The 16,960-nt window shown below is 50.4% G+C and overlaps 1 protein-coding gene across 4 annotated transcripts in view; it reads left to right on the top strand.

Annotated features, from left to right (window-relative positions):
• The window catches only part of TUB (TUB bipartite transcription factor), an 84,419-nt gene that overhangs the window by 47,970 nt on the left and 19,489 nt on the right, over window positions 1-16,960 (top strand). Inside the window, exon 1 of one of the 4 annotated variants that reach the window (XM_054438569.2) lies at window positions 11,455-11,802. The exons of the other annotated variants lie outside the window; for them this stretch is intronic. Coding sequence (XP_054294544.1) covers window positions 11,765-11,802 — 38 coding nt within the window. The 5' untranslated portion in view covers window positions 11,455-11,764. Of the gene's footprint in view, window positions 1-11,454; window positions 11,803-16,960 lie in introns of those variants that run through there. 4 annotated transcript variants of the gene reach the window in all.

Below are 16,960 nucleotides of genomic sequence, written 5' to 3'. Positions count from 1 at the left end.
GCACTCTTAATTCATGGCTCTGAAAATGGTAAAAACGGCCATTGATTGAGAGAAATAGGCAAAAAAGAGAATAGTGGGGGCACCAACACCCTGACTACCCCAAACTCTCACTGCTGCCCACTAATCTGCCATCCTGGGATGTGGGGCAGGATGCCCGCACCATGTGGGCATGCTCTCACGGGACGATGGAGGTGGTGTTGCTGATCGACACTAGCCAGCAAGGCAACATGGCCACACTGGCTTTCTTATCACAGAACCCACGTTCACAAACCATCTTGGGGCTCGCCCTCCTTTCCTTAAATCATCACTACAGGGAAGCATAAAAAATCTCTGTATATTATCAAGTTTCAGAATCCCCTTGGAATTTTGCTTTGAACTAAATGAAGTCTCATTTAGGAAGAATGACTGTCTTTGAAATAGTCTTCCTACCATACAGAAATACTTTAGGAATCTCCATTTCTTCAAGTTCTTTTTATAAATCTCAATTGCATTTTATAATTTTCTTTATATGAATCACAAATCAGTCTCATTGGTATTATTTTAAAACTTTTCATATGTAGTCTTGTACCACTGTAAATGAGATCTTTTTCATTTTCATTTTGCAAATGATAATTTTTTTATAGAAATGTTCTTGGCTATTTTTCCATCTTTTTATCTGGCAACTTTACTGAACTTTCTGATTCTGGGGGTTGTCTTGTTGATTCCCTTACATTTTCTCAGGTCCAGTACAGTAATCATTTGTAATAATATAAACCATGAGTCCTTTCTAACATAGTAGACTAATGACTGTTCATCAATGCCCCCCTCAGGAACTTTAAAGAAATACAAGTAGTTGAGCCCTCCTCGGTCCCCACTGAACCATAACTTCAGTCTCAGCCATAGGGCTTTGGCCTGCGGGGCAGGGATGGGAAGTGGATTCCAGACCCAAAAGTCTGCAAAGGTGGAGAAAGCCTGGCTTCTCTAAAAGCATACCAGTATAGCTACAGACCAGTGTAGCTACTTTAAAAAGTTCATTGCTTCGTAGGAACTTTTTAAAATTTTGGTCTGTGAGCAAGGGAAGTGAGTGAAGGATTTGAAGCAGCAGGTGCAAGGATAGATTTGCATTATGAAAAAATCACTCTCACTGCCATGTGAGAACAGACTGCAGGGGGGCTGGAGGGAAAGGGGGTGCTGATCATTATGTAACCACAGCTAACTCTTACTGCCTGTTTTAAGTGGTTTACATGTATTAACTATTAAGTCCCCAGGACAGCCCAAGGCATACAGGTGGTTCATGGCAGAGCACGTTCGAATTGTTCCTAAGCACTCATCACCTCGACTCTTTTTCACGGAGAGGTGAAAAATGCACCACTTACGGAGTGCATCCTGTGCTGCCATCTGTCTTCTGGGTGTGTGACTGGGTGAGGGGTGGGTCTGTGCTCACCATGCCTTTTTCACAGGGGTAAGTCTAGCCTGAGTGTTCTCTACACTGCTCTCCCAGGGAAGTGGGAGTGGGAGGTGAGAAATGTGTATCCTTTTAACATAAATTTTCAGATGGGGCCCGTGATAATGGAGCTCTAGTGATGTTGGGTGCCTTAGACCTTATCTAATCCAACCCCCTCATCTTATACACTGCCACACTAAGGCCAAGAAAATTGGGAAGGCACTTCTTTATGGTCATATAGGAGGCTGGGGACTTAGGCCTAAACTCGGGATTCCTGACATCCAAGACACTAATGGTGTTTTTAGATCAAGTGAGAACATGGGCCTACAACATCAGCAAATGTCTCGTCACCTGTAAGGAGCAAGGGAAGTTTTATATGAGATTCATGTCCTTCACCAAACTGCTTCAGTTGTCTGTCAGAGCCAGGAGGATGGGGTGGAACACAGTTCAGAATAGGCAGGCTGAGGTGCAGATATGGGGAGCCACAGCATGACAGAGAGAGCTGGGGTGTGTTCGGTTCAGGGCCGGGAGGCTGGGGCCAAGCAGAGGATGACCTGAGCTAGAGGAACACACAGTGGCCCGAGGCCCCTCCCACTGGGGAAGGGAGACCTCTGAAGTCCATCTGAGGGCCAACCCAACTTGCCTGTCTCCAGGGAGACCCCAGAAATCCTCAGAAGTGTAAGGGCTGGGACAGGGCCACCTGGCATGAGATGTCCAGCTCAGAATCCCAGGGCCTCGTCCTGCTAAGCTGAGCCCCCATCCTCAGAGCTCCCACCTGTGCCTGCCTCAGGGTGGAGGTACAGGAAGGGGCCACTCTGAAGCAGCGGAGAGGGTGGTGACAGCTCAGCAGACACACAGACATGGAGAGCAGGTGGGCTGTGATCGGACCAGGAGTCGGGAGAGAGACACAGCGATGCAAAGGATGCAGAGGGGAAAGGAGGCAGAGGTGGGTACTGCCCCACAGCCCCACCACCCCTGGGCATGATCTCACCTGAGGAAGCCTAAAAGGAGTCTTCACGCATCGCCTCCTCCAGGCCAGAGCTCAGCTTGGAGATGCGGAGGGGGAAGGGACCGTCTCCCTTCCTTCCCTTCCTCCCTCCTAGAGCCTAGGCAGGGCAGCAGTGGTGGGACCACCTGTTCTCACCCTCATCTGCGGTGGGCGGCAGAGGCCCCATGGCACAGGCTTGGCGAGGCTGAGTAAATCCTTGCTGCTGTGACCACCCACAGTGCTTCTGCTTCCTTCTGTATAATAGCTCCTCTTCTGTATAATAGCTCCTCGGGGAGCTGCCAGCAATCAATGAGACAATACAAGTGAGCACTTAGCACAGTGCTGGCCCTGTGTGAGGGCTCAGTGAGTGGGAGCTCTAAGTACTAAATGTTGTCCCATCTCCGTGGTGCTTTGGACTTCCAGCACAGCATTCACAGACACACGTCCCTTCTCAGTTCATCCTCACACACTATATGCAGTAGGCAAGGCATACGTTGTCTCCAATTAACAGATGAGAAAACTGAGGCGAGCCTGGGGAGAGTGGTCTCTGGTCACCCAGTGAGTTAGCAGCAGAGAGGATAAGAATTCAGCTCCCCTAAGTCTTATGTGTTTTCACAGCTGTGTTTCTTATATAAAATACAAGAATGCTAACACAAAAAACAATAAAGCGAGAATTCACACCTTATTTCAGAGTTGAGTAAACTATAATCATCTTCTTTTGTCTCCTAACAGCCCTGCTTTAAAGAGTCAAAATATCAGAGAACATTTAGTGCTAAAAGGAGCCTTAGAGATAGTCCCACTTTCTTTCATGAAACACAGAGAGGGGACATCCTCATTTAAGGTCACACAGCACATTAGCAGCTTAGCCAGGATTGGAACCTGGCACTGGTGTTCTTTCCTCTATAGCTGCTGCCTCCATAGGTCTTGGAACTTTTATTCCCACTTCAGAGTCTGGAAAACTGAGCCCACAGCTTGACTCCAATCCCACAGCACTACCTTTTTTGGGACTCTGCTTCCTCAGTGGTGGCTCTAGAGTCTGATATTTAGAATCAGCAGCAGCAAAAGGGAAGGGCCATGGAGCAAAAAGGTGGTGTGTTGGGAGTAATAAACTTTTCAAATAGTTGAAATTGCACTTCAGGGAATGATTCCTCTTGGTGGAGAGATTGGTTTGTGAATTCAGAATAAGATTGGTTAATATGCATTTCACATTTTAAATAATCATGGTTTTCTTAGAGCAGGGAGAAAAACAGGTCAAAAACACAAACTCATAGGCTTTTCTGAAAGGTTACAAAATAAAATGTTCTTTGCTGGAGGATATAAAGGAAATGGCTCTTGTTTGACAAAGGAGAGGGCTCTGCTAGATAAATTCTGCATTTATGAATAAATGAAAGCTCTCTCCCTCTCTTCCTGATCAGCTTAATTCCTTGTTGCCTATCTGCAAATCCAATAATGCTGGTGAAACAAACCCCTCCTGGAGGCTGAGCACAGGGGCCTGAGCGCTCAGCCTCAGAACCACTCTTGCTATTTATAATCTCAGCCTGTGCTCCCCAGAGAGCTGGGCTTAGATGCCCCCTAGGCAAGTGGGCAAGAGGACTTGCTGGGAACAGAAGCTTCCCCGGGTCAGGGACCCTGTCCTCCAGCCCTGGGTCTCCCTGCCTAGGAAGCACTCAGCAAATGCCTCAGAATGGGTAAAGAGCAGGTATTACGGTTCCGCATCCTTCCTGCACTTCCTCTGCTCCCTTCCAAGATAAATAACCAGGCTAAGAATTGCAGGTGTTTCTTGCAGCCACTTGGCTATTGTCTTAGTGACACACCATATTACACTAGGCGACTGAGGATATGTCAACTTGTAAGGTGTTATTATATATATATATAAAAATTTTTTTTTAACCAAATCTATTTTGTACCAATAGTGTGTGTTTATTGTCTGTCTTCTCTAACATTGGGGGTGGGGATGTTGTCTGTGCTGTTCAGGGGTCACTAGGAGGTCTTAGGGGCCAAAGCTGGAGCTAAGAGGAGGTTCAAACACCTGGAAGAAGGGGCCACCTGGAATGGAGGAAGTGGCCCCTAGGGTGGCAAAGCTGAGACACTGGACTGTGTCTGTCACTCTAGGCATCTTTGTATGAAACCACATATGTGTCAGCTGGTGGGGCTTTTTACAGAGCATTATACTTGCCTAAAATACCGTATTCCATCTCATAAATCCATTACTTTGTCATTAAAAATTCTCTATAAGGCTGGGTGCGATGGCTCACACCTGTAATCCTAGTGCTGTGGGAGGCTGAGGCAGGAGGGTTGTTTGACCGAGGAGTCCAAGACCAGCCTGGGAGGCATAGCAATAGTCAATCTCTACAAAAGATTTTTTAAAATTAGCCAGGTGTGGTGGTTCACACCTGTAGTCCCAGCTACTCCAGAGACTGAGGCAGGAGGATCACTTGAGCCCAGGAGTTCAAGGCTGCAGTGAGCTACAATAGCACCACTTATACTCCAGCCTGGGTGATAGAGTGAGACCTCATCTCTTTTTTTTTTTTTTTTTTTTTTTTGAGACGGAGTCTCGCTCTGTCACCCAGACTGGAGTGCAGTGGCACAATCTTGGCTAACTACAACCTCCGCCTCCCAGGTTCAAGTGATTCTCCTGCCTCAGCCTCCCAAGTAGCTGGGATTACAGGTGCCCACCACCACGCCCAGCTAATTTTTGTAATTTTAGTAGAGACGGGGTTTGCCATGTTGCCCAGGCTGCTCTTGAACTCCTGGCCTCATGTGATCCACCCGCCTCAGCCTCCCAAAGTGCTGGGATTACAGGCGGGAGCCACTGTGCCAGGCCAACCCTTTCTCATAAAAACAAAAATTCCCCATAAAGGATGCTTAGTGATCCATCCTGTGAACATTGAATTATTTATTTAATGGAGTCCTAATTAGTAGACATTTTATCTTCCCCCAGCCAATTTCCCCTATTAGCGATAAAGTTTCCATCAGTATCTTTGTATATAAACTTTTGACTTCATTTTCAATTTCCTTTGACTAGTTTTCTAGAACAGGAATTAATGAGTCAAAGGGCTAAGGCGCCCATCATCTGGTTTTCTCTGGAGGAAGGTAGTTCTCTAGGCTCTACAATGCTCATCTGCCTGAATCTGAATTTGAACTCTATCACTTCTTATCAGTGTGACTTTCAGCAGATTATATATAACCTTTTTGTTGCTTCATCTGTAAAATGAGGATTATAATAGTACCTACCTTGTAGTGTTGCTCTGAGGATTAAATGGGAGAAGTCATGTGTAATTGTTAACTTGAATAGGCATAGGCATGACTCATGAGATGTAATCATAAAGCAAACTTTATTTTTATCTCCCACAGTCTCTTTAAATTTATTCTATAGGGCTGTTTTCCCTTCTAAAATTATATTAAATTTAGGGTAAGTCCCATGACTTTTCTGGCCATTTCCAGGTAACCAGAGGTTGTCTTGTCAGTAATTAATGCATCCTGTCTGCTGTAATTAAAAAAAAAAATCTTGAAACGTCAGTTACACCATCTCTTTCCCAGCACAGTCTGCTGTAGGCCAGCTGCCTGTGGGGACCTTGCACATGACAGTCCTGACCCTTTCCAGGGTTCAAGGTGGAGGGGCAGGGAGGGAGGAGAGGAGATAGGTGGGAAAGGTCTTTAACGACTGTACTCTGATGAGTTGGTGTCCCGTTGTTCTCTGGGCCCTTTCTCTCACTGGGCTGTTTTTGTGGGTTGGTGGAGACCACCCCATCGCTGGAGTCTCATCCTGCACCTTCCTTGATGAGGGTGATACTTTCTCCTTATAACCGATCCTATGGTTTCTTTCTCAGGCTCTGGGAAACCTGGTCTCCCTCAGTGTCACCTCCTCCCTTGGAGGAGCCCTCTTGTCCTGGATCTAAGACAGTACATCTGGCTCTCTTGCTGGGTCCCACCTCTGTCCACAAGAGACACTCATGTGTGCTTTGCCCTGCAAACCAGGGAGCACAGGCTGATCCTGAAGCAGTAGCACTCTTGCTGCTCTTTGGATTTGTCCAGTGTGGCACCAAGACCATCGTGGCCACATATCAACTGACTTAGGGGTCTCCTCAAGGCCCCACTGTCTGGCTTTGAGGTGAAGGTGATAGCACCCTGTACCCCTCCCATTTATTTGGGATCATTGGACCCCAAAGCCTGTCTCTGAAATTCATTCTAAATCTCCAACAACCTTTTTTCAACTTCTCTCCCATTTTGTATGTATTAGAGATGGGTGTCAGCTAATGGCACGGACCCAGGTTTTCGCCACCTCTTTTCCAAGAGGTGTATCCCACTTCACTTTGGAATGTGGTATCTGTCCATTTGGAGCCCCAAGTGGAGCCTAGACTGGGAGCATCCTATCTCATCCTCCCATTGCCATATTTGTCTTTATGAAACACACAGAGGAGCACCTGGCATAGAGCATGCACTCAACAAATGATAGCTGTGTATGATCCAGGCTCACAGGTTCTCTAGTTACATTCGCCTCATAACCATTCTATCTGGTTTTATTCCTATTACTTTGTTTTATGCCCTATGCATTTTATGTTTCCTGTAGATTATGCTTTTGTGTGTTTGTGTGTGTGGAAATGATTTGCTATTATTTTCAGCAGTGATTTGGAAAATAGACATTGCTTTTAATTTTACTAGTGGTTGACCTACATTTTTTTTCAGACATTGTAAGCCTATTTATCTCAATCATCAACAGTGGTGCAATGGTCTTTGTATATTCTGCAGTTATTTAAATGGGAATTACAGAGGGCTTTATCTGGCCACCCATACTTATGCTACCATCTTGCCATGATGTCTACCCACAGCTTCAAAATGGCACTTGACTCTGTTTTAGGGCTGGCTCATCTTTGTCCTGGACTTTACCCATAGCTGTCTAGCAGTTTTCCATACCACTAGCCTTTCTCCCGCAATCCTCCATTCTGCTCCCAGTTATTTCTTTCTAAAGGTTACATCTGGGCAGATTATTCTTGGCTTAAAACCCTCTAGTGGTCCCCCATTGGGAACCACATCCTTAGAACACAGTCTATAGGATATTTCCAAATTATAGGATAATTGCAAACGTCCTAGCTTGATGTTCAGGATGACATATGATCTGGCCCTGCCTTAACTTTCTAGGCCCATTTTCTGCCACACCGAACCATTCACCTATTGGTTGAATGCTGCCATGCTGGTTTGCACCTTGGTTTTCAAGTGCATTGGGCATGTACTCTCATGTCTGCATAACTTTGCTCATGTCATCCTCTCTCTCTGTAAGGCCCTTTGGTAAAAGACCCTAGCACAGTGCCTGGTCAATTGTAGAATCTCAGTAACTGTTAAGTTTCCCTCTTCCTTTGTTATCAGCTTATCAAAATCCTATTCATCTTTCAGGGCCCAATACAACCATCATCCTTTTCTACTCTTGGGAAGGCTTGTCCTAACCTTATCTCCCCCCTTCTAGGGACTTCCATTGACTGCCTCTTTTCTGTGTCCCCTTGCCCCCAGCACATTGTAAACCTGTGTTGTAACACCAACACCTTAATGTAGGATACGGTCATTATTTCTTCCTATCTCCCTTGCCAGACCAAAAGCTCCCTGAGAGCAGCCATGCATCTGACCCCCACTAAGGCCACTGCAGCCCTGCATCAGCCTTCGAGGGGCTAGTTGATGTTTGATTGATTTGAATTGCCTTCTTCAGACTGCAAGGTCGCAATGCCAAGCCACCAGGCAGGGCCCAATCTGAATGGATATCATTTATCATTCATATCCCTTTGCTTCCAAAATTGACTAGAGATGGCCCACACTCAATAAAAATGTCACATTAAGTATAGCACATATAAGACTCCATATAGGTGGCTAAGTCCCAAAATGCTAACCTTCTTCCCTGGGTGAACTCATTCTGCTTGGGCGGGAGGTGGCCCTGGGGTCCTCAAGCTCAGGTGGCAGATGCGAGGGTCTCTGTTGGGCTGCTTCACTCCCCATGCATTCCTTCACTCCCCCTCACAAACATTTCATCACCACGTTTGAAAATGCCTAAAATGCAAACAGAATGATTTAAATTCATAGCAAATATCTTACTCTTGCAGGATTTGGGCAGGTGGTGAGGCAGGCATGTTGGGATTGCTGTGTGGTGGTGTTTCAGTCGAGATAACCTTGTTCCTGGGGCTAAATTTGAAAAGCTTATGCCCTTCTTCAAGGGTCACTGTTATAGTGCAGTTGTAAAAATATAACTTTAATCATGGCCTAGTATAATATACATCATATCACTTTCTGGAGTAGCTTTTTGATGGAAGCCAAGGGCATAAACTTAAAATGTCAACCACGGAAGCCATTTGAGTGGAAAAACCCATCATGCATTCTGAGTTGAATGTTAACACTCATGCATGCCATAGAACTCAAAGAAGCACACACATCATTCTCTTGCACGCGTACCATCCAACAAATGTTCTTGTGCAGTCCAGTTCAGACTGCAGGGCCATCTCTCACACACATACACACATTTCTGCGTACACTGAAACAGTCCTGCTGCCCCCAACTTCCCATGCACACATACACTCAAGGCATACACTGGCACACAGTCCCACTGGCTCTCACACAACCCATGGACATACACACATGCACACACACACACACTCATATTCATGCGTACACTGGCACTCAGTCCCACTGGCTCCCCCATATCCCATGCACACACATGCAAATGCACACACATACACACACATACTGTGTGCACTGGCACTCAGTCCCACTGGCTCCCTCACATGTACACACACTCACACTCATGCATACACTGGTGCTCAGTCCCACGGTTCTCCCACATCCCATATACATATGTAACTTCTGCAGAAAGAGACTTGGAAAGCCATCTTATTTCTGCACCTCACTCTGCCTCCAGATTTTGCTCCCTTAGGACAGAGCCTAAACTGTCTATTTAATAGATTCAATTACTCCAGGCTCCTGAGACCTTCCAACTAAATTCTGATTGCTTTAAGGTGTCAGGTAATTTGGGAATAAAGGGAGGAAAACAGCTTCAAACTCTTGAAGGGAAAGTCTTTTAGACTCTAGTTGTCTCTGACATGGTAGCTACTAATGGCAACTCAGGAAAGGGTGGCCTGGAGGGCGGGGCCTCCAGGGGTCAAAGCTTCTGATCTCTAGGCAAGGTTCTGCCCTGAAGGACAGAGGCCTCTGGGGCAATGCTTTGCTGCTGTGCTGCGGTCTCCAGGGTAGGGACCAATCTCTGCTGCCCTTCCTGGAAGGCCAACAGAGTCCAGGCCAAGCATCCCAGCAGGCAACAAAACAGCCTTCTGCACCCCACTTTCTTTCTGCCTTCTGCACCCCACTCCCAGGTGTTTTGTCTGCTCTCTGTCCCCAGTGACAGTGATAGCTCTTGGAGGTTGATAAATAATCAGAGGTCACACTGTTCAGAGAGCATCAGTGTTGTGCCCGACAGAGATGGATCTGACCTGTCCTGAGCTCCAGAAGCCTGGAGAGAGAGGCTGTGTGTGTGTGCGTGCATGTGTGTAGGTGTGCGTGTGTGTGTGTGCATGTGTGTAGGGGTGTGTGTGTGTGTGTACTACATGAACTGTGATAGGCTGAAAGGAGGCTGAGGGTAAGTAAGTGCTGTAGACCCAGACCTTTTGTGTGTGAATGCTAGCTTCATCACTGACCAGCTATGTGACTTTGGGCAAGATCCTTGCCTTCTCTGTGACTCAGTTCCTCTGATGTAAAATGGGTATGCTAATGGTGCCTACCTTCTAGGGTGGCTATGAGGATTAAACGAATTATAATATGTACGTAGCACCTAACACAGCTCCTGACGCCCAGCAAATAATCCAAATATCGTGGTTATTGTCTTTTATAATTAATGGGCAAGAGAAGGCAAGGCTGAAGGGCTCGGAGAGTCCTGGGGTGGGGGTCTGGCTGTGGCCCCAGGGCAGCAGGATGAGCCCCCTCCCTCAGCCCACTTGGCTGTTCTCACACTCTCTGCGGGGCAGTCCTGACCGCCTATTTATCATCAGAAGATCGCCGCACAACACTCTTCTGGCGCGGTTGGTGCGGCAGAATCCAGGATGCACATGAGGACGCCCACGGGGCGTGTGGGGACCGTGCCCCTCCGCAGACCTCTCCCTGATCACCTGCTCCACACGCAGGCCCTGGTGACCCCTCAGCCTGCTGCTCCTTGCTTCCGCCCGCCCTGCTGTGGGTCCTCTACCTTCTCAGTGTGCCATGCCTTGCATTCAAGCTGGTCCTAGTCACAACCAGGACCTCCTCAGCGCGCAGAGACTTTCAGATGATCTTTGTAGAGGTTTTTGCCTCCGGTTAACTGCGCCCCTTAGGAAGGGCTTTGGAGGACACAGATCACAGAACAGTTTCAGCTCCACCACTTCCTAGCTTTACGGCCTTGGGCATCTCAGCATTCCTATTCTCTGGGTTTTAGGGATATGATGTTTGTTTCTCAAGGCTACCGTGGAGATTACATATTACAAATTTGCAAGGGCTGGGAATGCAATAGACAGTAAATGTTCCCCTTCCCTTGACGCTATAGCTTAGATGGGAGGGAGCCACTGCTGAGGAAACACCTCCTTAACCCAAAGACAGAGGGTTCCCCAGGCGGGGGTGTGGGAACTCGGAGGTGGGGGTGAGGGAAGGCCAACCTCCACGCTTCGGCCCGGAGGTTCCCCCGCCTCTTCCTGCACGACTGGATTCCTCCTCCATCCGCGCCTCCGGCCCGGTCCCTGCCCCGCCAAATCCGCGCATCGGTTTCCCATCCCATAGCGCAGATGGGTAGGGCAGGTACATAGGGAGGTGTTCGAATGATCCCCGTTTCACAGAAGACGAAACTGAGGCTGGGAGACCTGGGGACTGGCCCAGCTGCAGCACCGCCGTTAGCCGAAGGTGGGAGCCGGCGCGGTTACGCGCATGGAGCGTGGATCGCGACGATTTCGGGGGAGGGGGCAACGGCGCTCCGCAGGCCCTGAGCCGGCCGGGGGGTGGGGTCTCTGCGGGGCGGGGCGGGGCGGGGCGAGGGAGAAGGGGCAGGCGGCCGCTGCCACGCAGTACTCCCGCCTTGGCGCCAGAGGGGCGCGGGACGGTGCGGTCGGCCTCCCCGCCTCCACGCGCGCGCACGCCCCGCGCACTCCCGGAGCTTCGCCTATCTCGCCGCGCCGCGCAGGCAGCCGCTCGCAGAGCCAGCAGCCGGGGCCCTGGCGTGCAGCGCGGGCCTCGGCGGGGCCCAGCGCCCCGGCCCGGGAGGATGCGGCCCGGGGCGGCCCGGGAGCTGAGCAGGGCCCCCGCGCCGGCCCCACCGGGCCCCGGCCTCCAGAGCCGCAGCCACCGCCCCGCCCCCGAGAGACATGACTTCCAAGCCGCATTCCGACTGGATTCCCTACAGGTACGCGGGCGCCGGGCCGGGGCGCCCACCACCCCCGACTCGGGACGTAAGCTGGCCGGGGATACGCGGCCGGGGCGCAGGGCACCGCTGCCCTCCCCACCTATCCCAGCACTGGGGCGCGGGTTGGAGTCGCTGGTCTTTCCTCCCTCAACTTTGAGGGCCCCTGCGGACTGCTCCCGCCTGCCCCGCTCCACCCGCTTATCTGCCAGGGTTGCTGGAAGGGGCCTGTGTGGGCCTTGTTGGGTCAGGCAGCACCATGTGGCCGCCTGGGGAAGGAGTCCACACTGCTCTGAGCCCCCTCCTAGGCCCAGAACCCCAGTCACACGCCTGTGCAGGGTGCGCGCACACGCTCATACATCTGCACGCATGCACCCACAGGACGTCCGTGCCTTGGGCCAAAGACGCTCCTGCTGGTCGGTTCACACTCTCAAAGCATGGATCCGTGAAGACAGTTATTCTGAACCGAGAGCACACCAGTGGTCATATGGACATGCACCCATATATTCTACACACAAGAATTCTTGGGCTCACAAAGACACATGCCTGCATATCTGTGCACGTCCACCTCCTGTATCTGGAGAATAACTGACACCTGCTTCTCACTCACAAGTGCTACTCAGTCTCTTTCAGACACTGAATAATTACTTGCTAGCAGGTCTATACCTGGACACACACCAGCTTGCAGTACATAGAACTGCCCTCACATGCACAAAGGCACTCAAGAATCCAGGCACACTCAGGGAAGCCCACCACCCTCTGCTGCCAGGCACTGTGGTCTATCTCAAGGATGGCTGGGCTTTCCCATTTGCGTGAGAGGGGGCGGGGAGGTGGTCTCTGGGGGCCCCTCACAGGTGCAGGTCTTTCCCTATCCACTCTACTCCATTCTATTACCAGGGAAAGGAGCTCATCGCCATGGCAGCGCCAGATTCTTGGCCACCCATTGGCTCCTTGGTTGCCATGGGCTACGGGGCTGTCTCTGTGTAAAAAGGGTGCTGGACTGCTAAGGCCCACTGTGTTATTGCCGACCCAGGTGCACGTGCTAGCCGGCGGCCGGATGAGATCCTCAGGAACCGCCTTGTAACACAGCTTGCTCTCTGTTAGAGCCTCATACCAGTTACTGACAGAAAATAGTTCTGACAGGGCTCTTCTCTGAGTCTGTCCAGACATTGTCCCAAATGGAAACCAGCTGAAACCGCCCAAGGCTTGTTAAAAGCAGATCCTTCTGAAAACAGGCACGTGGCCTGGGAACTCAGGGTTTCTCTTGAGAATTGTTACCTCTAATCTCAGCTTCTGTGGAGGATTCAGGGGTTTCCAGGTTATTTTGTGTCTCTCCCCACAGCCACCAGCAACACACTCACACGTGCGCACATACAAGTCACCCACAGGCTCTCCTGCAGACATGTAGTCACACTTCAGTCTCACATGGATTAGGGAGCTGTTTCCATCATGGAACCAGGGACTGGGGCTGTGCTGACTCAGAAGAGCTGCTGCACCAGACAGACGTCCAGGCTGGGGCACAGGTAGTTTCTGGAGGACCCTGGCCTTTCTTGGCACATGTGGGCTGAGGACATTCTAGAAGACAGTGCAGCCCCACAGAGTGTCATCAACCTTTTCTAGCCACGCGGCAGAGGTGCCTGGGCAGTGCTTGTGGGCTGAGTGGACCCCGGTGCTGTGGAAGTACCTGTGTGTGGGGGTCCAGATGGCAGGGTGGTGGCCATGGACTGAGGAGGGTGGGAGGGGCAGCACTTATGGCTGTGGAGATGATGACGTGTTTAGGATCTGGCAAACTGGAGGTTGGGCCAGGCCAAGACATGGTTCTAGAAAGCTTCTCCCAGGGAGCCAGGGACTAAAGCAACTTGTAGAGAGTGTGCAGGGATCTTAGAGAAAATATGCCTCAAACAGAATGGCTTAAGCCTGTTCCTGGGAAAGGTGGCCCAGGAAGGTAGAATTGTCTCTAGCAAATGACCCTGTTCTAGCAAGTGCCTAGGGCCCTGGCATCCTGCAAGGAGTGATTTGGCACTTGCCTCAGCCCAGGTCCAACTACTATCTCCCCTCCACCCCTACACCTCCAATTCCTTTCCTGGGCCCCAGACTCAGCCCTGAAGCATAGAATCCTGCCTCTCTGGAAGCCTGGCCCTGAGGAGCATCTCAACACCCTTATAGCCCTGCGCTGCTTGGTTTCTCCATGCCTGTCACTCCACCTCCTCGTTCTGTTGTAGAGAGGGGGGTGTGTAGCTGGAGGTAGCCTGTGTCAACAGTTGCCAGGATCCCCCCTGCCCTGCTGGGGTCTTTCTGGGCACGCACTGAGTGTGGGAAAGCACTGGAATTGGGGTGTAGACTTCTGAAACGGGAGACTTGGGCTGAGAGGAGGAGATTCAAATTGCCTCTTGCATTAACTGGGCTGCTGATTGCAGTCAGAGCCACATGCTGTCTGATCACAGAGAAAACTGGGGCAGAAGACAGACAAAGCATTTTACTTGCAGATGGGAGTGGGGGCAGGGGGTGGCATGCACGTGCTTTGACTGGTGTGAGGTTTCCCTAATGTCACAGCATGTCAGAGCTGGAATGTGGCATTTGGTTTGGGAGAGAGGGGTTGGCTGGCTTCTTGCTAGTTCTGCTGGTGAGGGTTTTACTCCCTCTCTAATGGTTACACCTTGAATTCCCTGGGCCCAGCTTATTTTCTTTAGAGAAATGATAGTTGGTGATAATCTTCTTATGGGTAATTTTGGCTCAGTGTATAATGATCATGGATTAATCTCACATTCTGAGATCAAAGAGAGCCATTGAGTTTATAAAGTTTAACAATTGGAATGTTTTTGTCTTTTGTTCCTATTAGTACTAATAATTTCTAATTCTGCCAGTTTCTCTTTACCTGTGTTCTTGAGGAATATTAAATGCCCTTAGTACATTTACAGCCTTTTATAAGTTGTAAGTGGAGCAGTGAGAGTCAGGAAGGACTGTGGCCCACGGCATATTGGAGGACTATGCTGGGTGGGATTGGGGTGGCCCCGTCCTCAGTGCCCTTGTCTTCATGGTCCTGAGGCCATTGCCTGGTGTTTCTCTCACTTGGTCATGAACTAATTGAGATCAGGGAACTTATCTGGTTCCTGGTCATGTCCCCAGCACAGACAAGACATCCACTTCTTTGAATCCAAGTGGCATCCCCGGATAGCCTCTAGGGCTTCCTTGGCTTTCCCAGCCCCACACCTGGGTTCTAAGCACACCTGAGGGATACAGTACTCTCACATCACCACGGGACCTCCTGGAGCACTGCTTGAAAAGCACTCTGTAGGTCACAGAGAGAGAATCTCAGATTGGAAGAGCCCTTACAGGTCATCTAGTTCTCAGTGTGGATGCTCCCTGTAGCATCCCTGCCACACGGCCTCCCATCAGATGGCTGTGATTTCTTTTAAGTTCTTCCTTAGGTTGAACCTAAGCAAGTCTCCGGGTTCCCCCTCCTCCTGGCCCTTGTTAGGATCCTCCCACCACTTCCTAACTTTGTTTTCTAGGGAGTAATGGGACTCCTGACTCCTTCCGTTATGCTACTAGGTTCGGCCTCCAAGGTGCCCTGGGCACTTGGACCCACCACTTTACTTCTGGCAGCCTTATAACAACTCCCTGATTTTCTTGTTGTTCTTTAGAGATCACCAGCTGTGGCTCGTGGTCACATTTGCATGGCTGAGCATCAGAATCACCCATGGCACTTGCTTTTACAAAGAGAGAGAGGAGTGGGTTGATTCTGGGGGATGTTCCCCAGCAGTTCTGAATGATCAAGTCAGGGCTTAGTCCCTCCAGCAGTTTGAATGCACCTGATAAATTTGGGAACTGCTGGCTGGAATGGAGACGGCACATCCTGGGAGGCTGGAACTCCTGTGAGCAGTGTGGTCCTCTGCCTTCTGGAGCTGCACTGGTTCCCACTGTGTCCCAGTAAGCTGCCAGGCAACAGAAGCCACAGATCTGGACTTGCCGGGGGTCCAGGGTTGCAGCCAGGGGCACAGGGTTGCAGCCAGATGCCCTGGTGGTCTTTCCTCTCCTGTCAGCCCACATCTGTGATTTCCTGGGTCCAGCAGGGGTAGCTGCCACTGTGACTGAGGGGAAAGAATGAGGGCAGGAAGAGGGGAGGGTGAAGTCAACATGCAAAGTGTGTCCAGAGGGTTGGGTCTGTCCCTAGATTCCCTGACCCCTGGGCCTCTGGTTAGCACTGATGGAGTAGCTGGAGCATGTAAGGTAGAGTCTACAAAGAGAGGGAGTTCGGAAACAGGCTAGAGGATGTTGGCTGTGTGTGCTTTTCCAGGACACACAGAATTGTCCTTGTGTCCTTGCCCCCTGTTGTCAATCGTGGTTGACTGCTCTGATATCTGTGGGGTGCCTTGGGGGAAGTGAGTGGATGTAGAGGGGCGGGCTCCCTGGGAGGTGAAGCTGCCACCTCGTTGGTGCTGGACTGAGCGGATGGATTGGTGGACACTGAAGCCTGGGTTTCGCTGACCCTCATGAGCCAGTGGCTTTCCTGAGCCTCCCTGTTCAGGCCCCCAGCAGGAGGCGCCTGTGATGTAGGAGCCTCCAGGGTCAACTGAAAGACCTATCCATCAGCGCCCTGTCTCTCGTCTGAGTCTCCTGGCGGGGCTGCAGCTGGCAGCCTGGGCTTGGCAGTTATTCCATAATTGGAGCTGAAGTCATTAAAAAACCATTACTGTCTCCTTGTGTGGTTATCGTTTAAGTGCAGCCTAGAACAGTGCCCATCAGAAACAGGCCGGCTGGGGAAGTGTCGGTGAGAAAGGAAGATGCCTTAGGAATGGTGCTGGGGTGGAGATGAGGAGGAAGGGCCATCTGGGTGGGGGCGGAGAAGGGAACTGGGCCTACTGAGGAAGCCAGGGGAGCTTTTGGTTCTGCTCTCCCTGGAGACAGCCATCGCAGTTGCCCTTGGTCTCCACAACAGCTGCTGTTGGCTGGGGATTCTTTGTTATTCACCAGGGAGAGTTGTTGCGCACTTGTCGTTAGCTAGGAACACCCACCTGGTACAAGCTTGTCACTGCTAGGTAATCGTGGTCCATCTCGTCCCCTTGCAGCTCTTCTAGAACACTGCTTTACCAGGAATCATGCCCACTCTCAGAGCTTCCCCATTTTAGTAGATTTAGTGTAGACCCTCCTAGCTGGGTCT

The sequence above is a fragment of the Pongo pygmaeus genome, chromosome 9 (genome assembly GCF_028885625.2).
Source record: "Pongo pygmaeus isolate AG05252 chromosome 9, NHGRI_mPonPyg2-v2.0_pri, whole genome shotgun sequence".
Taxonomy (NCBI): domain Eukaryota; kingdom Metazoa; phylum Chordata; class Mammalia; order Primates; family Hominidae; genus Pongo; species Pongo pygmaeus.
The sequence above is the reverse complement of the archived record's forward strand: the minus strand, read 5'-3'. Positions and strand labels throughout refer to the sequence as shown.